General features: G+C 44.4%; 1 protein-coding gene across 1 annotated transcript in view; it reads right to left on the minus strand.

Annotated features, from left to right (window-relative positions):
• Window positions 1-27,521, minus strand: part of ZMYND8 (zinc finger MYND-type containing 8) — a 123,218-nt gene that overhangs the window by 61,009 nt on the left and 34,688 nt on the right. The window contains exons 3-10 of the mRNA XM_082670746.1: window positions 25,122-25,270; window positions 15,183-15,326; window positions 11,594-11,707; window positions 9,215-9,307; window positions 8,008-8,095; window positions 4,931-4,986; window positions 2,031-2,108; window positions 849-964 (exon numbers count right to left, since the gene is read on the minus strand). Of these exons, the coding sequence (XP_082526872.1) occupies window positions 849-964; window positions 2,031-2,108; window positions 4,931-4,986; window positions 8,008-8,095; window positions 9,215-9,307; window positions 11,594-11,707; window positions 15,183-15,326; window positions 25,122-25,270 (838 nt within the window). The remainder of the gene's footprint in view (window positions 1-848; window positions 965-2,030; window positions 2,109-4,930; window positions 4,987-8,007; window positions 8,096-9,214; window positions 9,308-11,593; window positions 11,708-15,182; window positions 15,327-25,121; window positions 25,271-27,521) is intronic.

Consider the following 27,521-nt stretch of genomic DNA (forward strand, 5'->3'; position numbering starts at 1 on the left):
GGCAAGATGACAAGCAAAATTTAACAAAGAGCAATATTTCAAATTCTGGTGTTGTTTAAAATGAGGAAGTGTATTTTCTGTACATTCTGTGAGTGGGTATAATTTTCAAACTATGTCTGTTAAATATTCTCCCCTACACACACGCGCGCGCACGCATGCTTTCTCAGACTGCTTGGTAGGGTTTCGGGAGGGTTTTTGCCTCATTTACTCACAATGTAACTCTTGCTAAAAGAGAACCAAGAAATTACCCGCCGCTCATCTCTGTCTACCTGTTGTTCTGAAGCACGCAGGGGGCTGCACTCCACAGAGAAGTGCTATTAGCTGGAATAATTCACGTCGCTGAGAGAGGGAGAAGGGAGGGCAGGAAGGCTGGCAGGGAGGGCTCACACCTGTCAAAACAGCAAGCCCTTGTAATTTCCCATTTTAGCTCCACAGAAAAGGGACTACCCAGCACAACGATGGGAGATTCATTTTACCGGCAATCTGGGGAAATGCTTCTGATCCCTGAAAGCATTATTTTGAAAAGCAATTTGTGCGGTGATTTCATTTACTGTGGAAAAACCCAGAAAAGAACAGCAGCACTTAAAATAACCGTGGAACCTATGCCGATGCCGGCTGCGTCCACAAAACCACGAAAGCAAGATTCTTTTCCAACACACCTGAGAACACTGAAGCCTGTGCGATCAGGCTCATTAACACAGCCCAGGACAGGGTTTTTAAAGTGCAACATCACTGGCTGTATCAAGACAATAAAATAATAGCCGTACCCACCGCCCCTTCTTGTATTCACTGACAGGATCAAAGGTTCAGTCACAGCTACGCGTTTGAAGCCTGTGTTTAACTCCCACCTGTCGTGTTGTCCAAAGAAACGGGCATCAACCTGCCCATCTTTATCCCTCAGAGCTTTCGCAGGCCAGAATGGAAACCCCTTCAGTTTTGCCCAAACCAAAGGATGTGGATTGCTCTAGGAAAAGAAAAACAAAAGCCAGAGTTTGTATGTATTCGACAGCAAGATGCACACATAGAGCTCGGTGGGTGAGGGGAAGCTAAGGCAGAGTTGATACAGGCCGCAGAATGAAAGCAAACAACTTCCAGCAGGGTCTCCCCAGGTGGCAGTCACCACATGTGCGGCATTCCCCGGGCAAGGCTGGGAATGGGGTTCAATGGGGAAACCAAAAAGCAGCGAGCACTGACCAAAACGAGGCTTCAACTCTGGCTGTGCCGCTCTTGCCCGGGTGGGAGCGAACAAGAGACTGTACCTTTCTGGGCAACACAGGGACAGTTATACCTACACCCTCTGTTAAGCTGGAGGGTTAAAGGCACCTTACATCCAGCATATAATAAGGGACGGCATTAACTAACTTTATTCTTTACCGAGAGCTACTCAGGGCCTTAACGATTCAGATGTCCATCTCGAAATGCAGGAAAAGACAAACCATGTTTGGATTCTCAACTCTACTTGCCCAATCTTGCGGCCCAATACCCTCCCCCCGCACCCCCATCCTCCCAGCTCACCCCAACGACACACTTCTCTGCAGAACAGCAGTTTGGAAAATACAGATCCATGGGGACAACTGGGGTGACTTTCTCTCCCCACCCCAATCCCAGCCTCAAGAACCACGGTTTGGAGAGACCATGGAGTTAACCCTGGGAGGGATTTCCAAACCTCTTAAAATAGACCCAACGTGATTTGTAAGTAACATACTCATTTAACACGACCGGCTCATCGTCTGCGTGACTTTGGCATGTCTCTCCTCTCTGATGAGCTTCTTTTCACTCTGCATCCTGCTGTTTTCGAGGGCTAATAAACCCAGTAAATCGTGACACTACCTCTGGCACATGACCTTGCAGCCAAAGAGGTTTATCCCACCTGGATTACTCCCATTCTGCCGTAACTTAATTTTCAGTAAGAAAATTATTTTAAAACTTTATCCAAAGTTTCATCCAATAAGCCACCTGCAGAAAGTTGTCCTGGGTCACCCAAGGCATAGAGTTCAGAAAACAAAGAAAGGAAAGGAAATCCAACTTACACAAGGCTCACAAAACCAGTTATCTCGTTTTTGGCAAGCAGCTAGATAACACTCTGGACAAACTTCGATTTCATTCATCTGTAAAGCAAAAATGTGTTAGAATGTGTCATTCCCAGGGGTCTTGTATCTGCAGGCCCTCAAGAAATGCATGATGATATTGGCAGGTAAGATTAGCTAACCTAAGTCCCACAGTGGGGAACACCCTGGACATCAGTCCAACTATTTCTCACCAGCCCCGACTCGCCTACCTAGCCCCAGCAGCCATCATCTCTCGCTGGACCATGTCTCCCAGCTTCCTAAGCTTGGTCCATTCCCCACACAGACAGAGCAGCCAGAGCCACCTTCTACAAACACAGGTCCCATCTGGTCCCTCTCCTTAGACCAGTGGTTCTCTACTGGGACAGTTTAACCCTTCCAGGGACACTTGGCATAACTGGAGATATTGTCGGTCATCGGTCATCACAACTGGGGGTGGACAGTTGAGACTGGAGTCTATGATGGTACAAGGACAGCTCCTGCAACAAAGATGTCTCTGGCCTCAAATGTCAGTAGTGCCAAGGTTGAGAAACTAACAATGAAATCTAAACACCTGGTCAGGGCTTCCCTGGTGGCGCAGTGGTTGCGAATCCACCTGCCAATGCAGGGGAGGTGGGTTCCAGCCCTGGTCCAGGAGGATCCCACATGCCATGGAGCAACTAAGCCCGTGTACCACAACTGCTGAGCCTGCGCTCTAGAGCCCACAAGCCACAACTACTGAGCCTGAGTGCCACAACTACTGAAGCCCACGCGCCTAGAGCCCGTGCTCCGCAACAAGGGAAGCCACAGCAATGAGAAGCCCACGCGCCGCAAGGAAGAGTAGTCCCCGCTCGCCGCAACTAGAGAAAGCCCATGCGCAGCAACGAAGACCCAATGCAGTCAAAAATAAATAAATAAATAAATTTAGATAAATAAATAAACACCTGGTCAGTTCCTTCAAGGCCATGCGTGGTCTGGCCTCAGTCTACCTGTCTCAGCTCCCCAATCCCTTCCCTCGACTCTGGCCTCTGCTTGCCATGCTCAATTCTATATATCTCTAATCACACCATGCACAGCAATTAATTAATACCACGTTACTCTATTTTATTTCCACGGATAACTGAAAATTCTGTAACTGACCGTCCTCTCTCTTGAGAAAGTGCATTCCCCCCAGAGAACCGTCATGACTTAGAACTAAAGGCCCTGGAAGCTCCCTTCTTGGATCTAAATTCAGACTCCACTACATCCTAGCTCTAGAACTTTAGGAAAAGTTGCTTATACTGTCTGAACATCCATTTCCTCACCTCATAGAATGGGGGTGAAAGCAGTACCTACCAAACAGAATTATTATAAAAATTAGATGAGATAAATGTAAAGCAGTTCAAGTGACAAGGTGCCAGACACATAGCAGGTGCTCAACTAATGATTATTAATTAATAACTTTAAAGTAATTACTAATTATAATGGACTGACCGATTGAGGGCAATGAATAAATGAGTAAATGAATGAGTGAATGGTGGACCATGTTTCTTCCTTCCACCCACTCTCCTTCTGGGCTATTCCAAAGGTACTGGGTAGAACAAAGCGGCAACATCAAGTCCAGGACAGCCCTGGCATTGGAGCCCACGAAGCAGCACTGTGTTGCCAACAGGTAGGTTCAGAATTGCCAGACAAAGAGCATCTGGGTTCAATAAATGCTACATTATGACCACCCACCAATGAAAAGTCTAGGCTTCAGCACCTACATCAAGGGAAACGAATCCTCAAGGGGGAAACAACTGAACAACTCACCCCGAGACAACTCCAAGTCGCCAACAAGCATATCAAAAACCAGTCCATCACCACTTGCATCAAAGAAATCAAAATCACAATCACAGTGAGATGCCACTGTTTTTTACTGATCACACTGGGGCAAAAACATATATACAAACAGTTTTCAAACTGGAACTTCCAACGTTGCCAACGACACAGAAAAACCACCACATCTGTTCATTCCAGTTCATTGTGTAAGTAGCTCTGTAGCATTTCCAGAAAACAATCGAGAGATATCTACCCAAAGCCATGCTGACAGCCTCAGACCTAGTAGCTGCATTTCTAACAATTACACTAAGGAAATAAATCATCAGAACAGCCATGATAAATTCTATTCTTCCTCCCTGTTTAATTACCTAGGAAAACACTCAGAGTGAAAAATGTACATTATAAAACTCTCTCTATACAAATATATAGATATGGACATATCCTAAGATATCCAAACGTTTTCTTTACAAATGAACGGATGGATAGATGAGAGTGCAGACAGGCTGAAGGCCATTACATCTCAGTTTTCTGTGCTCACAACAGGGATCTAACGAAGAAAGTCTCCCCTGTACCACTTCTGCCATCAGCCTGTCCTGCAACCACTAGAGTCTCAGGGCACCCAGCCCAGGAGCTTCATTTCATCCACACCATCAAAACTAGGGGGTATTTTTCCAGGACACCTGGGCCACTCTCAGAGAAACTCAAGACCTTTCCTGCAAATAATGTCAAAACCCAAATACCTTCTGCAAGAAGACTGAAAGGGACCTGAGGGGATGCCACAGACTGTGGGGCAAAGCAATCATAAACTCTATTTGACCCCGAAAACTCAGAATGTGCAGTGCTGGACCACGACTCAAGGCTGAAAACTCCCATCTCTCTTAGAGCTAAGATGAGGGTGTTGATTTATAACATATTATGGCATATCTGTTGCTTTTACTTTCCTTGAAGAGAGGGGCGCTATCTGTACCTCAACAAATTCCAAAATTACCAGAGCTACCCACTGGGAGATTCCGCAAATGGAAACTTCAATCACCCCACGCCTTCATTCTAGGTACACTTAAAAGGGGACAGCAGGAAACACATACCTCATGCTCACAGATTTTGATGACTACTTTCGCTATTTGCGTCAATTTGTGATTTCCTGGGGGAATAAGAAAACAAGATTAATTCAAATGGAAACACAGAAATACCCAGCCTTGGGATTATACCTCCACTTACAACATTTTAACTTGCTTTCTTCCAGGATTAACCTTTTAAAGGTTAAAAACCATACATTTCTGGCTTCTAACATCAGTTCAGATTAGGTGACTTTTCCCATGAACCAATCTTTGGTGCTTAGATGTCATCTTCTCTGAAACATAACAATTTGTGTTGGTTTCCGACAGCTCATGAATTAATATTTGAAAGATGCTTTTATATTCTCAAGGCTCCAATTAGTGAAAAGGAGCCTTCTTCTGCCCATTGTCCCAGACGCCAACCGAAGAATAGTACAGGAGAAAGAAGACATTTAATTGAGTAACTCTACTGTTCCTGGTGCTCTGAAATACATTTTCTTGTTAACTCTTCAAAAAGCCTTATTAGGAAGCAGGCATGAATGTTCTCATTTCACCAAAGAGTAAACCAAGGCTCAGGAGTCATCACTTATATGAGACCATTTAGCTAACGAGTTGAGGATATGGCCCCAGGTCTAACTCTTAACCCTGAACCTTTACACGAAACCAGAGAACAAGATGGCCAAAAAGCCGTGTTTTCTTAGAACCTTATGACAATTTTTAGAAATTGTGAATTTGGTGGCAAAAAGATTTCATACGCACACACACAAATACCTAGATTTCTGGCCTGTCTTGAAAACTCAGAAGAGCTAAGAACTCTGTATCCAATAAACCACTGGAGTGTCCAGGGGAGATACCCCTCCAGACCAGGCAGGAGTTCCCTGTTCTCCGCAGTCACTCACTCTCTCCATGGCCAGTGGTCACCCTGGCTTATGTTATTTTTCTGCTACCTGAGCTCATTCACTTGTTTATACAATCTTACTGCCCTTTCCATATATTTGAATTTATAACCTTTACACAAATTCTCAACGTCTAGGGTACCTCTCTTTCTCTCCTCCCTGCACCCAACCCTGCTACTGAGTTAATAATGCAAAACACGTACTTTAAGCAGATAGCCATCCATTCATATGTCTTTGCTCAAACATCAGCTAACAACAGTCTACGCTAGGCCCAAGGGTATACAGGAAACAAGTTTGGCATCTGCCCTTAAAGGGCTTACATCCTGGTGAGCAACTCAAATGAAAAAAAGCACCATCCAGAAAGTGTGATAAAATACTGCCACGGGGAAGTACAGGTACTGTGAGAGCCCTTAACAAGAGTACATAGTATGGTCTAGGTCATGAAGGAAGGCTCCTCAGAGGACTGAGAGGCTGAGACTGAAGGATAAGGAAAACTCATCAAAGCAAAGAGGGGAAGAGTGTTCCAGCAGGGGACAGGAAGAAGAGAACAAGGCAGGACCCTGAAAGATCTACCTGGCCAGAAGGTAGACAGAGAGGATTGTGGGAGAGGGTAGGACAATGGGAAAGGTGCCCATCGAGGAGATTTTAATGGGAGCTCTCCTCCATTCTGTCCAGAAGGCTTAACCCACAAAAATGCAACTGACAAAACTTTAACCAGAATATAAAGAACTCCTAAAACTCAATAATAAAAAACAAACAACCCAATTTTTGAAATGAGCAAAAGATCTGAATAGATGTTTCACCAACAAATGATATACAAATGACTAATAAGCACATGAAAAGATACTCAGTACCATTAGTCATTAGAGACAGGCAAAACCACCATGACATAATATTTCATGCCTTCAAGAATAGGCAAAATTAAAAACAGATAATACCAAATGTTGACAATGACGTGGAGCAACAAAGATCCTCATATACTCTGCTAGAAGGAATGTAAAATAATACAACCAATTTGCAAAACAGTTTGGTAAAATTTCTTATAAATTTAAATATAAACCTACTCAATGATCTAGCAATACCAGTCTTGGGTATTTATCCAAGAGAAATGAAAGCATGTGTCCATACAAAGACTTGTATAAGAATGTTCCCAGTGGCTTTATTCACAACAGCCAAAAACTGAAAACAATCCAAATATCCACAACATCGACAAAGGGAATGGATGAATAAATTGTATGTTGATACAATATTGTTACTGGACTTCCCCGGTGGCGCAGTGGTTAAGAATCCACCTGCCAATGCAGGAGACACGGGTTTGAGCCCTGGTCCGGGAAGATCCCACATGCCACGGAGCAACTAAGCCCGTGCGCCACAACTACTGAGCCTGCGCTCTAGAGACCGCGAGCCACAACTACTGAGCCCGCATGCCACAACTACTGAAGGCCACGCGCCTAGAGTCCATGCTCCACAACCAGAGAAGCCGCCGCAATGAGAAGCCCGCACACTGCAACGAAGAGTAGCCCCCGCTCGCCACAACTAGAGAAAGCCCGTGCACAACAACAGACATAGCGCAGCCAAAAATAAATAAATAATTTATAAAAACTATATATATATTGATACCACTCAGCGATAAAAAGAAACAAACCACTGAGAGACACAACATGAATGAATCCCCAAAATATTACACTGTGTCATCGTAGCCAGGCATAAAAGCGGGCACTCTGGCTCCACTGGTATGAAATTCTAGAATATGTAAAACGAATCTCTAGTTACAGAAAACAGAACAGTTCCTTTTCAGGAGGGTGGATTTACTGGAGAGGGGCAACTGGGAATATAATGGGGTGACAGAAATGTTCTAGGATCTTATTTGCGGTTGTAGTTACAGAGGTGGTTACACATTTGTCAAATTCATGGAATGTACCTGTAAAATCTGTGCTTTTTATTTTATGTAATTATTCCTCCATTAAACTAAGGTTTTTTTTTAAAGGACAGGTAAAAGCATCATATAGTCACAAGCCACTGTGGACATCAGCTCATACCTTAAAATGCATGTAGTCACTGCCCCCTGTTCACACACGTCAGCAATCTATACACCAGTATTCTCAGCTATTGGCCCTGATGCATGAAAAAAGAGCCTGATTTTTTATGAAGGGCAGAACGGGCAACACACACAGCATACTCTCACTCTTAAGAGTCATCTAATCCACTCACCCCCATTATAAATGATGCAGTTGTGCAAAATCCATTTTGCATCAGCCAGGAAGGCTTCTGTGCAGCCATACATTTTCTTTTTAGCGTTCTGGGAAGAAAAGCCACAGAAAATAATCACCAGTGAGTCTCTATAAGCCACAACCAGTAACACCTGCGTCCCCACATAATTTTCTTCCCAGTCATCTGCCAAATTAATTAATGCTTCTACTCATTTCCCAAGATGCTATTATAGTTGAGATCTATAACTCTATAAAAATGCATTCACTGAATTCACCACACTAACTTGAATTTTCTCATCTTAGAGCACTGCCATTTATCAAGCAGCTTCTTCCTCCAAACCAGGGTATTTTACATATTTACACATTTATTATTAATTGTACAGCCTCACATAAGCCTCATAACTGAAAACTCAAGGAAGCAGTCACTATCCCCATTTTACAGACAGGGAAACTGAGGTATGGTAATGTTAAAGGAACTAATCAAAGTTCCAAAGCTAATAATTTAGGAAGCCAGGATTCGAACCTTGTCTTTTTGGAATTCCTTCTTTTGTTAAATACCGTAAGGGTGTGTACAATCTTCCAAAGCAGGCTGGATTTACTGTTTGGGGGATCACCAATGCATACAATATAAAGTCATGTTTTCTCCTCATCCACGCTTTTCTTTAACCATATTTTGGTGCCGGCAATTTGAAAATCAGCACCAGGATGACATACGCAACCTAAAATGTTACATGTGTAATTTTTCAGCATGGAATTTTAGTTTGAACCTTTAAAAACACTTTCAGGCATTAAAGAAATACTCTTATCAGTGAAATAAGTCAAGATCTAAGAAGCCACTTATTCACGGCTAACATGAAGGTCTCCCAGACACTTAATTTTCTCTTCTTCCTTCCTGCTGCTCTTATTAGCACCTCCAAAAGAAAGAGAAGGGTAAGGCTCAAATCAACCAAATCACTAATTCTTAGAAGCTGTGACTTTCTCATATAAAAAGCTAGAATCACCAGCAGAAGTATAATACTATTGGGAGCTAAGCAGTGGATTTCAACACCCATGGCAATCCTTGGGAAAATGTTACAGAAGTTAGGGGGATGAGAGTTCTTCCATCCAAATAAAAATGGCACAGAACCATCTAACTCGAGATGGGGCGCACGGGAAATGAGGGAGGCTCTTGAATCATCTTGACAATTGGCTTTTCGATGGAAGCCAACCTTTTCCAATGTACAAAGGTCCATGGGATGGAAGATGTATTCCGCATAGTCGGGATGCTGTTCCAACGGAACGGGCTTCTGGAATGCATCTGTCTATAAAAGAAAAGATGCACATACACAGACACAAACCCATCACTGCTATGGAAGACCAAGCATTAATACCAGCAATGTACTTTAAACCGGAGACAATGTTCCAGAAAATACAGTTCTAAAACTTTCTACAAAATAGGCCCTTGAGAAGCTCCAAACTGGTTCACCTTCAAATTCTGCCCGGTTATCCATAATCATGGGCCCAGCTGCGTTCCAGTTTTGTCATTTGTTTTGTTTTCAGTACAGACTCAAGTAAGAGGTCCAGGCCTCTTCAATTAAGACAGACAAGAACACGCTATCATTACTTGAGACCTGAATTCTGAAGGAGGCTTATCTATACACTGAAAATGCCCATTATCAAAACTGACTGGGGGTGAAATCTGGCTACACCTAGAGATGACACACCAAATAAAGTTCCCCTGAAGTGCCAACAGATATCTTACACATGGGTGGAAATTTTAGTGAGGTTTTGCTCCTCCTTTGAGGGGCCAAATTACTTTCAAAGCAGGGACTGTGTGGGGACTTCCCTGGCGGTCCAGTGGTTAAGACTCTGCGCTTCCAATGCAGTGGGCACGCGTTCGATCCCTGGTCAGGGAACTAAGATCCCACAGGCCACGTGTCACAGCAAAAAAAAAAAAAAAAAAAAACCAGAAACAAAACAAAGCAGGGACTGTGTAAAGGTTTTGTATCTTGATCCACTTTCTTATGGAGTAATAAGAATCAGTTCAAAATGCAAGGCCTGGTTTGTTGATGGGTACTATTTGCTTATCAATTAAAAAAAATCTAAAAGATTTCATTAAACACCAAATTATGCTCAAGCAAGGCATCTGAACGGATTACCATTTGCAGTCATCCAAGCTCTCTCTCATCCAGAATCAGTTTGGCCATTTTAAGTTAAAAGGATGCTTCCACAAAAATCAGCAACTTTCTGTTCTGATTTTGTAACAAACAATTTACATAAGAAATTCACACCTTCTTTGATTTTTCTTTTTGGTTTATAATTAATTCCACAGTGTTGACAAATCTACATGAATCAATTCTCCTTGTCAAAGTTTGTTTTTTTGCAAAACTTAGGCTATATACTTTTGCTTCCATTGACAGAGATTTTGTGAAAGAGACAGGTTCTCAATTTAGCAACCCCCAACTGGCAGGCTCTGAATTTTTTCATCATGATATCAAATTTCAGAATATAATCTCAAAACTAAAGCTTCTACTTTTTTTAAAGAAATTAAACCACAATGGTTACTAAAAGCACTCAGAATCTACATTTCATACATTTATTTGACTTAGAAAGCAAACTCTGAAGAGTTTCACAAAGGGTCACCACTAGCCCATATGGTGCCTTTGTGTAAATCAGAAAAGAACCCTACCCAAGAACCCAAGTTTCCATAGGAAAAATGTCATAATATGTTGATTATCTTGTCATAACATTTTGTTTTGTTTTTTGGCGGTATGCGGGCCTCTCACTGTTTGTGGCCTCTTCCGTTGCGGAGCACAGGCTCCAGACGCACAGGCTCAGCGGCCATGGCTCATGGGCCCAGCCGCTCCGCGGCATGTGGGATCTTCCCGGACCAGGACACGAACCCGTGTCCCCCGCATCAGCAGGCGGACTCTCAACCACTGCGCCACCAGGGAAGCCCATAACATATCATCTTTAAAAACAAGGTATTTTACTGCCATCTTTCTGAAACCTGTCACAAAAAACTACAAAACCACCATCACAGCTATGATATGACTGGGACTTCTGGGAGGGAAACCACGGAGAAGTACACCGCTTGCCAGCTGAACGTGGCAGGCCTGCTTTCGCAGACAGATTTTCCTTAAAGGGCAAAGGCTGTACATCAAATCCCCTTTCAAAATTCTCACCCTTTACAGGAATCTCACTGGTGGACTTTTACCTGAAGGTTCCACCATTAGGCCTTGATTACAAAGAAACTGGGTTGTACTCAGCTCTCACTGAAATGGAATTCTACTGACTCCCCCCTACCCGATGCGGTCTGAGGTTTCACTTCTCAACCACTCAGAATTTTAAATCCCCACCAGCTTTCTAATATATGTCATTTCCTGATTAAACTCCTTGGTCTCACAAAGGGCTCACTTTTGAGAATTAACTTAATGCCGTTGTCAAATTTAATTTACAGGTCGCTGAATCTGGGCACACAAGACCCAAAGAGTAATAATAAGCACAGGTGTCTGAAAAGCTCAGGCAACTACAAGGAACAAAAATGTTAACAGAACAAAGGTCACTATTCTCATTCACACTTATAACAAGAGGAAGTGTCATCTTACCCCTGGCTGTTTCATTTTCTGAATGGCAAACTTGAGCAGGTAGGATAACTGTTCAATGGTGAGCATGGTCATGGCTTTACTCTGAGTCTCGATGCATTCTGCTACTGTAATCTTCTACAAATCAAAATCACACAAATATCCAGTTAGAAAAAAAAAAATTACGATCCCATGTACTCATTTCCCTTTCCTCCTAATTTTCCAGTAAGTTCACACGCAAAAAATAATTCCCATCTACATGAGACCAGTTGTTTCGCTTGACGAGCACTCCAATCTACTTGACACGGGTGCTGGATCAGTGGATAAAAATTAAGAAGCACACCGATCCGTCGATTAACTAAGAACCGCTTTTAGCTCATGTAGACAATATAATCTGAAAAAAAGGGTGGGGTAGGCAAGGACCTGAAAAATCGTCATTGCTATAACCTCGGGTTTCAAGAATAGGACATGAAAGGCCACTGATTGTTTCAGGGTAATCTCTTCACACAACGAATCAGCCACTTTCCTTGATCCTCTTAAGGTGCTGGGCTATCCTTCAGGAAACTGACAAGGAATTAATTCAATGACATCACGGTTGGAAAGTGACAATCTTTCCTGCAGAAAGAATCCAAGGGATGGTAGTGAAGTAATAATAAAAATGACTTCATTCTCCGTCACCACTGATGTGAACCCACTCAGGACCTTCTGGCAAATTACCCACAGAGCAGTCTAGCTGTCTATCTCTGTAGGAAATAAGTGTCACTTTGTAAGAGAAATTCCCATCAAAGACATGTCTGATACCAGACTCTGCTATGTAAATCTGTACTTGATCTAAGAGCTTCGGAATCCTCAGGTAGCAGGAACAACAAAAACGGTAAATTCAGATACTATCAGGAAACACTCTTGAACCATCTGTGTAGGCAGAGCTGAGAAAAGTTTTCTCCAATTAATCTGGATTTCATTTCCCTTCTTCAGATCTCCGGATCCTCCAAAAGGAACTTCCAGGCGTGTCTGGTTGGTTGCTGAGAAAAAGGGCAACACAAGAGGCGCTCATAAGCTGACATCAGTCCGCGACGCACGGATCTCATTCCTTAGCTACCAGAGCCGTAATAGCAAGTCTTCCCAGTTGACCACCTCACCAGTTCACCACTAGAAGAAATTCAGGACTCTCAATTTTAGACATAGAACACCTGTCTGTCTGAATTCCAGTTCATTTCCAGGTAACTATCCATACTCAATACTTGGGTCGCCCGCTCAACTGTCATTCATCTCTTCTCCCACAGCCCTGGCCACGTCCTCCTGGTTGGCAATGGCCGGTTCCCACGATACAGACTGAAAGTACCAAACAAACATTTTTGAGCCTTTTCTGCGTGGGGACTGGTGGTCCAATCCTGACCAATGAGCTCAAGGGCGTGTCAGCTGGAGGCTGATGGGCAAAGTCTTCTGCTTGATAACAAAAGGATTGAGAAGAGACACTCCACTCAGGGGGACTGTTATCTAGTCACGCGTGATAAAACCCCCAGCAGCCACCTTACGGCCATGAGGGACACACTGCCTCAACAATGAAACGCAAAGAGTCTGGCTCTGAACAAACGCTGGCCTGGCCCTGCCTCTGGGTTCTTTCTACACACAATAATAAATCTCTCTGGTTTCAGCTGCCTTTCAACAAGATCTATTATTTACAGCAAAAGCATCCTATCTGAGCCACTATCTTCTCTGCGAAATTATTAAACAATTGGGAAGGGAAGGTCAAGACAAAAGAAAATAAATGAAGGTTCCAGTTCCCACATTAAATGCAGGATGAGTTCAGGCTCTGAACAGGAGGGCACTGCTGAGCAATGTCTCCGTCTATAGGAACCCAAAGAAAACCAGTGACCATCTTTTGCAATTTTAGAGGCAGAACACCATTAAAATGTCATCATCATACTGACCTGGCCTCTACTTTCTTTCCACAGATTTTTGCTCCATCCACTACCCAAAAGCAGTACTACTGACACTGTCCTAAAGCTTGCTTTTTTCCCCACTATCAACAGCTGGGAGAGCTTTCCAATTCCTACACAGAAAGCGTCCTCGCGTTTGAGACCTAATGCCAATATACCTTTGAATCCAGGTGACATTCCATATTAAAGGATTTTGTAGATGACATTATTTGGGTTTTTTAATAAATCTATTTATTTATTTATGACTGCATTGGGTCTTCGTTGCCGCGCAGGGGCTTCCTCTAGTTGCGGTTAGTGGGGGCTACTCTTCGTTGTGGTGCGCGGGCTTCTCACTGCAGTTGCTTTTCTTGTTGAGGAGCACAGACTCTAGGTGTGCGGGCTCAGTAGTTGTGGCACGCAGGCTCAGGCTCGCGGGCTCTAGAGCGCAGGCTCAGTAGTTGTGGCGCACGGGCTTAGCTGCTCCACGGCATGAGGGATCTTCCCGCACCAGGGCTCGAATGTGCGTCCCCTGCATTGGCAGGCGGATCCTTAACCATTGCGCCACCAGGGAAGCTCTGTTTTTGTTTTTAATTTGTTTTTGTTTTCTAGATGACATTCTTATTTTCAGCATTTTGAAAAAGCATCATAGTTGGAAGTTGCTGAGACTAGAAAACACCTCAGAAAAGTGGAAATCATGATAACTGTTTTCATGAAGAGCGTTTAGGCTTTGCTGCAAATGAAATACGCACGTTCCCTTCACTATGCCCGTGTGCTTCTCCCTTGGGTTCTGTACCTGCAGCCCCCTCAGCCTGGAAGGCCGTCCCCCCATTGCCCCATGGCTCACTCCTTCCCTTCTTCAAGTCTTTCCTAAATCTTAAAAGGACTTCCTGGACTTCATCATTTAAAATGGAGACACTCTGCACCCCCCTCACTCCCTATTCCTCACTTTCAATTCATTTTCTCTAGAACATTCTTCTTCTAACACACGGTATACAACTTTATTGTGGTTTTTGTCCTTTTCTCCTGAAAAGAATGGGATTCAGGCCTCTTTTTGTTCACTGTTGAACCCCTAGTACCTAACAGGCATGGGAGGAACAGTTGTCGCGTGAATAAAAGCATCAGATGGCAACCACGCGGGACATACAACCAACACTGGTCTTCCCAGCTTAGCTACTGCCGATGATTCAATGATGCAGCAGGAGACGACATCCAAGAGGAAGAAAATAGCGTGGGATCTCTTCAAAACATACAAACTTGTCAGAAGTTTATAACTTCTGGAATGTTCATTACAGGAGAATCAGAGAAGGTTGCAGATCTCAAAGTGATCCAAAGACCCATGAAGAATCAAAATCAATATTCAGTGCAGGGGACCTTCCTGGCAGTCCAGTGGTTAAGACTCCACACTCACATTGCCAGGGGCGCGGGTTCGATCCCTGCTAGGGGAACTAAGATCCCACAAGCCACGCAGTGAGGCCAAAAAAAAAAAAATCAGTGCAATTGTCTTTCCAAGAGCTGCAGTGCTAAGGCCGTTGCCTATGTTGGTCCAAAAAAGGGGGTGACCAGGATAGAGCAGATGGAAGGCAAGAAACTTCTCTTTTCTTTGTGTTTGGATTATTTGAAAATTTTGAAATAAAAGGAAGAAAAGAAAGGAGAGGAAACGAGGCAGACAATGCATTCATTCAGCAGGAACTAACCTCACATTCAGGACAAAACCAGTCCCCCTCTGGTTCCGATGTCAGTCTCAGACACTTAGCGTGATAAACCCGGGGACAGAGCTCACAGCAAAGGACTTGGCCTTCCCGGTGACAAACCCAGCAGTAGAAATCATTTCGTCCATCCTGCGGTACAACATCAACAGGGTCTGTGGTGAGTGGCTGCTTCATATAGTAAAACGGACCATGTCTTAGTTCTGACTGAAATGTAGGCAAGAAAGACAGGTTTGGTTTCAAAACAAATGTGCATTCTCAAAAGGAATTTGAACAAATACATCAATAACAACAGAAGAAAATTAGAGCATTTCACACATTCATTAAAAAGCTATCCTGGGTGACTCTACTTGAGCTTGCGGGTCGTCAGATATTAAGATTTATTTTTCTTTCTTGTATTTTAAGAGGCCATGGATTGAAAAGCTGGTGTCTAAGAGTTAACAGGCAGCCCTAGCAGGATAGTACAACGGTTACAACCCAGGCACACCTGGGTTCAAATTTAGCTCTACCAGCTGCATGACCCAGGGCAAGTCTCTTAACCCCTCAACTTCAATTTTCTCATCTGTAAAATGGGGATGATAATAACTAACATCACTGTATCGTGGCTGGAATTAAATGGGATCGTATAATGCATGCATTTAACACAGCGCCGCCATTACAAATGTTGCTCATACGGTTAAAAGTCCAACAAATGGAAGTCTAAACGTACAAAGCCAAGAAAAGTACGGCCGTTTTCCCTGGGAGTCTTTCAACAACAGGCCTTCGTCGAATAGATCCATTGGAAATGAGTCACCAAAAATGATCATTCATTTTTTTAAGTCTACCCCCCAATGCATAAAGTACTTAATAGCCAACAAGAGGCTCTCCTAAAACCATGATTCTCCAGCATGGTAAGTCCTGGTGTTTGCAGAGAAGCCACATCTCCTACTGAGAACGAACAAGAATGGCAGAAAGATGAGAGAGGGGGGTGGCCAATTCATGGCCAAAATAGCAAGAGAAATGGTCCCCTAGTGATGTATTACAGAATCCAGCAGAGCCACTCGCCGAACTCACACAACCACTCGGAAGAAACTCGTTAGGAAGATGCCTACTGGAAACCAATAAGAAATCCTGTTTAGGAAGTATGAGAAAGTCTGGTGGTAAGTGTCAAAATGACCTGGTAACTGGCTGTGTGACCTTGAGAAAGCTACTCAACCCACTTCAGCCTTGATTCCATGGGCAACAGCTCAGCCACAACCACAGGGCCTACCTCTGAATAAACCTCCTTGTATAACAAGCTTTCTCCTGTCTTTCAGTAAGACATTACAGTTTCCTCCATAAAGATCTCATATATTGGTTAGGGGCTGCATAATTCTTGTTGCTGCTGTGAATAGGACCTTTTCCAATTACAGTTTCTAAATAGTTATCGTTGGTATATAGAAGCGCTGGTATATAGATTTTTAAGACTGACCTCATATATAAACAGTTCTGGTAGTGTACTGATTAAAAATCTTACCATCTCTAAGTAACATTAGTTTTGTCTGTCCGTGTCTAATATTTTTACATCACTTTTCTGCTTTCCTTATTTTACTGACTAGGACCCCCAGGATAACAAGGAAGAGTAACCAGGATTGCAGGCACCCGTCTCGCTCCTGGTTTTTATTATGAAGTTTTGATGTTCTCAAAATGCCTGCTACTTCCACCTTCCTTTATAAAGAGCCCCACAGACACTTCTTTAGCAGTTATTTGTGAACCAATCCTTCTAAGCCTCCCGACTCTCATTTCTACTAAGAAAACAGCTATGACTTATAAGGGCAATTGCATAATTCTTGAGCGTGGTTATTGCCCTGTTTCAGTTCAACATTTAAAATAGAGTGCTCTCCTTGGTTTCCAGAGAATTAACATCATCGTTACGCTATTCCTTCCACGTTACGTTTTTCAACATACTGTCACACACACCATCTTCATTTTGTCCTCACCATCACCAAGAGAGGTACTCAGGGAAGACACCACTTAGTCTTACTAGACAGATGAGAAAACTAGGTTAAAAAGACTTATCGGACCCCCAAGCCCAGAGCAAGGACTCCCACCCAGGTCTCCAAGCACTTTCTCTCATCCCTGTGCCCCACAGAAGATGATGCTGGATGCAGAAGAGATTCTGATGATTAACTGAACCCTCACAGAACATTCAGAAGTTATCCAAAATAACTTCTGCTTAAACAAACTTACAGTTACCAGGGGGTATGGGGGGGAGGGGGATAAATTGGGAGATTGGGATTGACATATACACACTACTATATATAAAATAGATAACTAATAAGGACCTACTGTATAGCACAGGGAACTCTACCCAATACTCCGTAATGGCCTATATGGGAAAAGAATCTAAAAAAGAGTGGATATATATATATGCAGAACTGATTCACTTTGCTGTACACCTGAAACTAACACAACATTGTAAATCAACTATCCTCCGATAAAACTTTTCTAAAAATAATAATAACTTCTGCTTAATGCAAAAAGCTGGAGAGGAAAATACAAATCTGAAAATTCAGAAGACAGCTAAAAACATAATAGAGGGGACATAAAAAGATAACAGCATCTAGAGTAAGGAGTTCTCAATTCATATGACATCTTGGGCCAGAAAATTCTTTGTTGCAGGGAGCTGTCCTGTGCACTGTAGGATGTGTAGCATCATCCTTGGCTAGATGCCGGTAGCAGCCCCCCCACCCACCATGCTCAAAATTATGACAACCAAAAATGTCTCCAGACATTGCCCAGTGTCCCTGGGCGGGGTCACAACTGCCCTCAGTTGACAGCCATCCATGTAGAGGATGTGCTATCTGCCTAGGAAAATGGTTGTTTGAGTTTCTATGGGGGAGAGTGTTGGAAGGGGGGCAGGGGGAGGGGGAGGAACGCCCACTGAAAGATAAACTGTACATATCAAGCAAGCAGAACTATTTCTAACCTGAGTGGGGTCTTCCAGGATGCTTTGTGGCTTTTGCAAGATAGCTGTAAGCTGTATTTCAGGGCCCAACTTCCTTTCAGTAAGTTAATAATAGGATAGGAAGAGTCATTAAGCCCTAAATGAAACTAGAAGAATCGAATATGACAGCTCAGCTCCCTAGCCGGCAACCTAAGTCCTTTGCATCTAATAGAAGCTGGGATATTGCCACTTGAGAAGCTTCCCCCGCCCCCTGTCCCTGACCCTACCCTCACCTGGCCAGAGGTAGGCGTTCCTGGGAGGACCATGAGGAGGGAGGGCCAGGTTGCCCCCTACTCTTTTCAGGAGTTTCATCCTTTCCCGAAACAGCAGCTGTTGCTGAGAACTAGCTGCCTGGTGATAGCCTTGTCCATCAGACACCTGCCTTATCTGCTGCTTGTGTTTCCTGCTCCGTAAAAATAATCTGATAACAAATACGGAACATTTAAAAAAGGAAAGGCAAATCATTTCAGGTAGAATGAGTTCATGATTTTTCTCCCTCACTTGCACAAGGTGCGTTCCCAGCCTGCTAGTAAGGCAAGCAGGTTACAACCCGTGTTGCTATGAGATTAACTGCCGGCCGTGAGCACACATGTTCACATTCCCTGCTTCTTCCACAGGCCAGCTTAACAAGAAATAGACAGGCTTGTCCATTCACTTCTGGAACACCTCAGTCTACACCAGGAGGCAGCAAACTTTCTCTATAAAAGGCTTCTATAAAGATAGTAACTAAACCGTTGAAGCTTTGCAGGTCGTGTGGTCTCTACTGCAATGACTCAACTCTTGTCAAAGGAAAGCAGAACCGACTGCAGACGAGATGTCACTGAGTGGACGTGGCTTTGTTCAGGTAAACTTTATTTACAGAAACAGGCTCTGGGCCGCACCTGGTCTGCGAAAACCAGAGGATGGGTTCTGGGGCTGTGTGTGAGCACAGGGTACATGTCTGGGGGGCCAGGGGCTGGGGGGAGAGGACCACAGACTCAAATTCCTTCTGGGGCCACATAGGGAACACAGATGAATGAAAACAGTCCTAGTTCTGGCCTGTATTCTCCTGCATTTGATAAAAGCACAAGGACTGCAAAATAAAGAGACTGCTTAGCCCTGGACTGTGAGGATGATGCGACACTCAGCCCCAGTGCTGGCGAGACGGCGGGAGGGGCAGAGCACGTGCCCGTCTTCAGGGCTCAGCTCCAGTGATCAAGGCCGCCAGGCAGACACACACACCAGGGGCTGCCTGGCCGCAGGAAAAAGCAGGCAATCCTGCTGTCTGTCCCCTGACCTGTCTCAGCTGTTAATACACTGCCCCCACCCAACAAGGAACTTCTGTGAAATGTCCCAGTTTTTAAGACAATGCATGGGCCCAGCAAAATAAGTCCTGGCCCACCTCTTTATAATACGTATAGCCCTGTACTCAGAGGAGACAAGAGGGGCCCTGTGATTTCTGTGCCATATTCCATCAAAGGTGCACCTAAGGCCATTTTGCACAAATCTGTTAGCAGATTACTGTTCAATCCTTTAATGAGAAAGAAAAGGAAAGAAAAGAAAAGAAGTAAAGAAAAGAGGGATGGAAGGAGGGAGAGGAGGGGAGGGGAGGGGAAGGGGAACCTCCCAAAAGGACTCAAACTCAAAATGTCCCAAGAACTACAGATTAGATTGGTATTTTACAGTAAAGGGCCAATATCACTTGGGACAAGGTATTTCTTGCCGCATCTACCGTAGGACATTTAGCAACCTGATCCTCCTCCTCACAACGCCAGAAGCAGCCTTCCAGGCTTTGGGATGTCCCCCACCGGCAGTCCCAAGAAAAAAACACCTATATGTTTTCAAACCTTTCCTAAGAGGTAAAATCACTAGACAAAAAGAATGTAAAAAATTAATTATAGGGCTTCCCTGGTGGCACAGTGGTTGAGAGTCCGCCTGCCGATGCAGGGGACACGGGTTCGTGCCCCGGTCCGGGAAGATCCCACATGCCACGGAGCGGCTAGGCCCGTGAGCCTGCGCGTCCGGAGCCTGTGCTCCGTGACGAGAGAGGCCACATCAGTGAGAGGCCCGCGTACCACAAAAAAAAAAAAAAAAAAGAATCCGCCTGCCAATGCAGGGGACATGGGTTCGAGCCCTGGTCCGGGAAGATCCCATATGCCGCGGAGCAACTAAGCCTTTGCGCCACAACTACTGAAGCCCGCGTGCCTAGAGCAACAAGAGAAACCACCGCAATGAGACACCTGCACACTGCAGCTTAGAGTAGCCCCCGCACGCTGCAACTAGAGAAAGCCCACGTGTAACAATGAAGACCCAACACAGCCAAAAATAAATAAATAATTTAAAAAAAAATTAATTATAAACCTCAGAATATTCTTTCCCCTAAAAATAAAGTGCGCTCTAAACCTCTTCTTAAAATTCCCCTGAAAGTAACAAATTCCTAATATATGAAAAATGGGTGAAACCTTAAGTCAACAAAGGATTCATCTCCAAAATATAGAAACAGCTCATGCAGCTCAATATTAAAAAAACAAACAACACAATCCAAAAATGGGAAGACCTAAATAGACATTTCTCCAAAGAAGACATACAGATGGCCAAGAAGCACATGAAAAGCTGCTCAGCATCACTAATTATTAGAGAAATGCAAATCAAAACTACAATAAGGTATCACCTCACACCAGTTAGAATGGGCATCACCAGAAAATCTACAAACAACCAATGCTGGAGAGGGTGTGGAGAAAAGGGAACCCTCTTGCACTGTTGGTGGGAATGTAAATTGATACAGCCACTATGGAGAACAGTATGGAGGTTCCTTAAAAAACTAAAAATAGGATTACCATATGATCCAGCAATCCCACTACTGGGCATATACCCAGAGAAAACCATAATTCAAAAAGACACATGCACCCCAATGTTCACTGCAGCACTATTTACAATAGCCAGGTCATGGAAGCAACCTAAATGCCCATCAACAGATGAATGGATAAAGAAGATGTGGTACATATATACAATGGAATATTACTCAGCCATAAAAAGGAACGAAATTGGGTCATTTGTAGAGATGTGGATGGATCTAGAGACTGTCATACAGAGTGAAGTCAGAAGGAGAAAAACAAATATCATATATTAACGCATATATGTGGAACCTAGAAAAATGGTACAGATGAACCGGTTTGCAAGGCAGAAATAAGAGATATAGATGTAGAGAACAAACATGGTCACCAAGGGGAAAGCAGCAGGGGGTGGGGGTGGGGGGTGATGAATTGGGCGATTGGGATTGACATGTATACACTGGTGTGTATAAAATGCATGACTAATAAGAACCTGCTGTATTAAAAAAAAAATTATTCAAGTCATCCAATGATGGAATGACCCAGTTGATTGTATGACTGATTTGACCAATAACAGTGATGTGAGTAAAAAAAAAAAAAAAAAAAAACCTGTATCTCCACTTCATAATAAAACGTCTCTACCAAAAATGGAAAAATACAGGGTGGGGAGGGGGGATTATTATGCTAGAATGGCTTTCTTTTTAGAACACTAGAACAACCTCAGTATAAAGAAAAACAAGAGGGTGGAGACTCTTGATGTATACCAAAAAGCAAAAGAACCTGAACGCCTAAGACCAGAGGCAGAAGGCATGAGCAAAGCTGGCAGGGTATGCCACATAAGGGAGGGGTGGGGAGTGCGGAAAACGAGCACACAGGCCCCGTGTCTATAGAGCAGGCTCTACTCAGCTCCTGCTATTGCTGGATTTTTCTGAGTTTTTATAGGAACTCAGAAATACAAGTTGTTATTTGAAATCTCATGATCTTCAAACGTTGGTGACTAACAGAAATTATGTTGGTAAAACCCGGCATATGCAGGTGTACATTTTGCTTTTAATTCCATAATTTTTTTCAATTCTATACTCTAAAAGAGGAAAGAAAAGGGCAAGGGAAGAGAAGAAAAGAAAAACATGCACAGAAGAATTTTTTTTTAAGATTTCAGTTCCTCTTAGGAAAACAGACTGTGCTTGAGGGAGAGTGTCCCCTTCTATGCAAACACTACAAGCTGGAATGAATTATGGAGTCAAAGGTCAGGAATTTCTTTTCTTTACAGTTAAGGTAATTTCTCCTTTGCCAACTCCTGGCCATTCAGCCCCAGGGAGTTTTAGATGTGAAAAACAAAAACCTACAATCAACCTTAGAATGTTCCTAGTACAAACCCTATTTTACAAGGTAACTGAAGCTCAGAAGTGGGAAAGCAACTGACAAGGTCCCACAGTGAGTTTCCCAGATGCAGTGGGACAGGAAGGAGTCAGGTCTCCAGGTCTGGAGCCCTTCCCTCCAGACCAATGGCTCCGTTAACTCTTCTATCAGTACTGCAGATAGGAGAATCATCTTCAGAAGCATGACGGTGCCCTGTGACCGGTCACCCCTGCTCTGTTCCACATCCACAGTGCATTCTGTATTCATGAGCTCCCGCCCTGTGTCCAACGCTGGGGCGAAAGCAGCCACTGGACACTGACCACTTTCTGAGGCTCCTACCAGAGGGGGACAGAGATTTACAAACACACCATTGTGGTCACGAGGCTTAAGTGTTATAGAAGTGGTATGAACACGTGGATGAGGAAGAGAGAGAAGAAAACGTGTGATCTGCCAAAGAGTTGATCAGTTTCGAGAGAGAGAGATGTGAGCCAATTCTTTGTTTTTCTTAATGTCTTTTATCTTTTTCTTTCTTTTTTTTTAATGTGAGCCAATTCTTAAAAGGACAGGAGGAAGTCACAAAGCACGAGTGCGTGTGTGCACACACGCAGAGGAGCCACTCGGAGACTGTCTCTGTCCAAGGGGGACAATATCTGCTTCATGACTTACGGCAACTGGTATGCGAGGGTTTGCCGTAAATTAAGGTTTAAGGATTATTTATAGCCTTCATGTTTCTTTCTTAGTCTTCAAGCTCGACAGCTATGGGATGGCTCCCGGGCGACAGGGGTGGGTGGTCACCAGCTTCAAGCCAGCCAGGCAGATGTAAGCTTCTTACTCCTTACTGTGAGGCCTTGGGGAGGTGACTTAACCTCTCTGAACCTCTGTGTTTTCATCAGTAAAATGGACACAACTGCAGCCCTTCCTCACAGCATCATTATAAACATTAACACACAAAAAAAGGCTTACAACAGGATGGGCACACTGTAAGTTCTGCTTTTAGTATTATTCTCACCAACACTATTATTATACATGTTTGTTCAAATTGTAATTCCTCCCAGAAGTTTACTTAGAACTCACCAGTTTTTCCTCCTATAATAGGATTCCCAATTCATTACATCTGGGCTATTCAACGCAGAAGCTACGAACCAGAGGTGGCCACTTAAATTTATTAAAAATTCAGTTCCTCAGGCACATCTGCCACTTTTGCAAATGCTCAGTGGCCACACATGGCTTGTGACTATCCCACTGTACAGTGCAGGCCTAGAACATTTCCACAGCTGTTGTTTAATTATTTCATGGATAGTCTGGGCGACTATTCCTCTTAATGTAGACTCTGGCTTAACTTCTTTAACTTCTTTTTTTTTTTTTTAATTTACTTATTTTATTTCTGGCTTCATTGGGTCTTCGTTGCTGTGTGCAGGCTTTCGCTAGTTGTGGCGAGTGGGGGCTGCTCTTCATTGTGGTGCGCGGGCTTCTCATTGCGGTGGTTTCTCTCACTGTGGAGCACAGGCTCTAGGCGCGTGGGCTTCAGCAGTTGTGGCATGTGGGCTCAGTAGTTGTGGAAGATGGGCTCAGTAGTTGTGGCTCACGGGCTCAGTAGTTGTGGCTCACGAGCTTAGTTTCTCCATGGCTTGTGGGATCTTCCCAGACCAGGGCTTGAACCCATGTCCCCTGCATTGGCAGACGGATTCTCAACCACAGCACCAGCAGGGAAGCCCTGGCTTATTAGTATTTATGTCACTTAGATCAATTCCTCTTCACGACAGCCCTGCCAGTTTGGTAGCACTAAGATCATTATTCCCATTTCAGTAAATGAGAAGACAAGGCACAAAGAGGTTAACTTGCCCACAGCCTCAAGGCAACAGGAGAGCTGGCACTTCCCTATGTAATTCTGAGAGAGAAAATAGATTCACGCACAGAAACGTCCCCCTCTCACAGTCCTGGTCATTTAACCATTGCTAGGTTTCTTCCCGTGAAAGCAATAGTCTTGTTTTATTCAACCTCAAGTCCCCAGGGCCCACACTTCGGCATCCATCATCTGCACAAATCGATGAATACATGCCCATGAATCCTCGCTGAAATGGCATCAGACCTGCTGGGCATCCTGTTTCCTCCACCGCTAGGAGACTTGAGCTCACGGTCCACTAAAACACCTCTCATTTTTTTAAGTCAGAAGAGTAGCTAGGCTGCAGCAGAGAATTTTAGAGCTAGAAGGTTCCTGAGACAAGATCCAAGATGGCATCGATTTTTGCATCTAGTTAGCTGGTCCTGGCTGCTGAGGGAGGGCGGAGTCTGCCAGAGACTGTGCACTCTGAAAAGGGTGCATAGTGACCAACTACCCAAGTCACAGTGGGCAGTGGGTAGGAGGGCAGCTGTCTCTCACCACAGACCTAAAACCATTCTTTTACAGATGAGAAAATTGAGACCAGAAGGGAGCATGCCTCAGCCACACAACCACCTGCAGGCAGAGCTCGGCACTGTCCTACGGGCAACAGCCTAGGAGGGCAACACCCTCAGGCCACAGGGGCAAACGGTCCTAACGTGTGGAAAAAGAAATCCAAGGAAAATCCCCAAATCCTAGAGCACAGTATCCTATCTGGGTCACTGCCCTTGTCCCCCAAAGAGATCTGAAAAATCCACTGGAAATTTCTGCACAGGCCCACTTTGAACTGCCCTTCTTGTCCTATGCAAATGACAGCCGCAGCAAGGCAGCTTGCTAAATGCCAAGCACACGGCGTGAGAAAAACGACAGCCTTTGTCCCCCGGGTGTGGACGCCATTCCCACTGGCCTTTTACCTGTTCTTTATTGTTATTGTTCAGTAAGCCGGGTTTCTTTTTCTTTTTAATGGGGCTTGTTGATGTGTCCTGTGGCGAGTGGCCATTGGAGGAATGCGGAGGGCTGGGGAACTTTCTTTTCTGGGCTGTTCTCTCTGTGGAGCCAGGATCTGAAAGAGACACACAGGACCACATATTTTAAAGCGATCGGGGAGGACCAGGCCCCACGGGAAGGGGGTGGTAGGGACATAACCCATTTTGTCCCCAAACCTAATGCCATTTTAGTGACCTTCCTCCTAGAATATACTCCCCCCACACCCCCCATCTTCACTGCCTGTCTCAGAGGTCAGTTGGTCTTTCTTTAGCCGACATAACATTTCTGTAAAAGTTTTAATTCGCTGCCAAAATATAAAAATTAAGAAACATCACATAATATCCTAGATTGGGGGCTTCTATTTAAAAAAAAAATCAGGGCCTGCAGGGCCATATGGGACCAGATAGAGCTGAATACCAGCCACTTTTTAGATGGGAAAATACCCCCCATTTTGTCACAGTCCCCACCCTTCCCTACTGTTCCCTGTTGACGAGGCCATGACCCAGCTGCCGTGAGCCGTCACACACCCATGTCTGATGGCAAAAGCAGGAAACCATAAGAGACAGACCAAGAAAAGAAGGCCACACACTTCAAGAAAATGAAGGCAAATGTACTTTGTGGTGGAAGACAACATTTATTCATGTTTAGCAGGTTAAAAAAAGTATAACTGTGCAAAAAAAAATATACCCCACCCACCAGAGTCCCCGTGGCCCAGTCACCAGTAGGCATCATGTTTGCGACTCTCCTCCAAAGAGATCAACGCAAACTACATTCTCACCCGATTCTCATCTGAAAAATGCCAACCCCACCCTTGTCAATCCATTCCTTTCTATTTTTATTCTCCCAGCATCTCATTAAAACACATACACTTGGGACTTCCCTGGTGGCACAGTGGTTAAGAATCCTGCCAATCAATGCAGGGGACACAGGTTTGAGCCCTGGTCCAGGAAGATCCCACATGCCTCAGAGCAACTAAGCCTGTGTGCCACAGCTACTGAGCCTGCGCTCTAGAGCCCGCAAGCCCAACTACTGAGCCCGCGTGCCACAACTACTGAAGCCCACGTGCCTAGAGCCCATGCTCCACAAGAGAAGCCACTGCAATGAGAAGCCCACGCACCGCAAAGAAGAGTAGCCCCCGCTCACCGCAACTAGAGAAAGCCCGTGCGCAGCAGGGCTTTCCCAATGCAGCCAAATATAAATAAGTAAATAAATTGATAAAAAACAAAAAATATAGATTATTGCAATTAAAAAAAACCACACTTCCACCACCATCCAATCTTCACCTGCGAAGATTTTAATCCATTCCATGCCAGATGGCTGTCCTGTTAGCTTAGGGAGGATACAATGGAACGCCCAGGGGCACCTTCTATCCTTGAGGAATGAAAGCTACAGGCACCAGAAGAGAAGAAAGCTATGCCGAGAGCACAGGTGATGAGACAGGACACGGAGTCCGGAAAGATGACTATCCACAAAGATGGCCTGATGACGTTCCCCGTCCAGGGTTACCTCTCAGGCAAGTCCCAGCACACAGGCTGTGCTGTGTGTCATAGCCCTTTGTCTGGACAGGAGCCGCTGGGGCAAGATCAACAGGGTCCAAAATGGCCACATGCAAGGCCTCCTAGTGGCTTACTTTTGAGTGAAAGCTGGAGCATCCTCCAGCAGGCTCATAAAGACAATGGACCACTTCTGCAAAATCCAAACTACACAAGGGAATTCCCCAGGCTCACCACGCAGACTGCAGGAAAATCCTGAACAAATGTTCAGGTTGCTGCACTGAGACACAGCCCCGAGAGGAAATTAAATGCTAACCACAGACCCCTTGAGGGAGAAGAGACCCCAGAATCAGGGGACCATCCCACAGACATCAAAACAGCGGCTTGGAGAACCCAAAGGGTTGGCCCAGCTGCACACAACAGCTAGTTAGTGGGAAAATGCACTAAAAAGATGCAGCCTGGGATTGGCAAGCTTCCCCAGAGAGCACCTCCTCTCATTCCCACAGGGATCCTCACCCCACTTCCCCACCGTACGTAAAACCTCTCACTTTCTCTATAGGGTCTTTGACCCAACCATCTCCTCCTAGAAGCACGTTCTATAGACATGGTCACAGGGCAGCAAAGCACATGCAAGATGATTCAACTGCAGCACTGTGTGTTGGACTTACGTGTCCACAAACTGGGAGCTGGCCTGATAACATACTGCGGGATACAGCCATGAAGAAGAATGAGGCACCTTTAGACAAACTGACGTATGACAATCTCCAAGCTTCTGCATCAGGTTAAAAGAGCAACACATGAAAATACCAATGGCATTCTTCACAGAACTAGAAC

This window comes from Grampus griseus (assembly GCF_964374135.1).
Source record: "Grampus griseus genome assembly, chromosome: 14".
Taxonomy (NCBI): domain Eukaryota; kingdom Metazoa; phylum Chordata; class Mammalia; order Artiodactyla; family Delphinidae; genus Grampus; species Grampus griseus.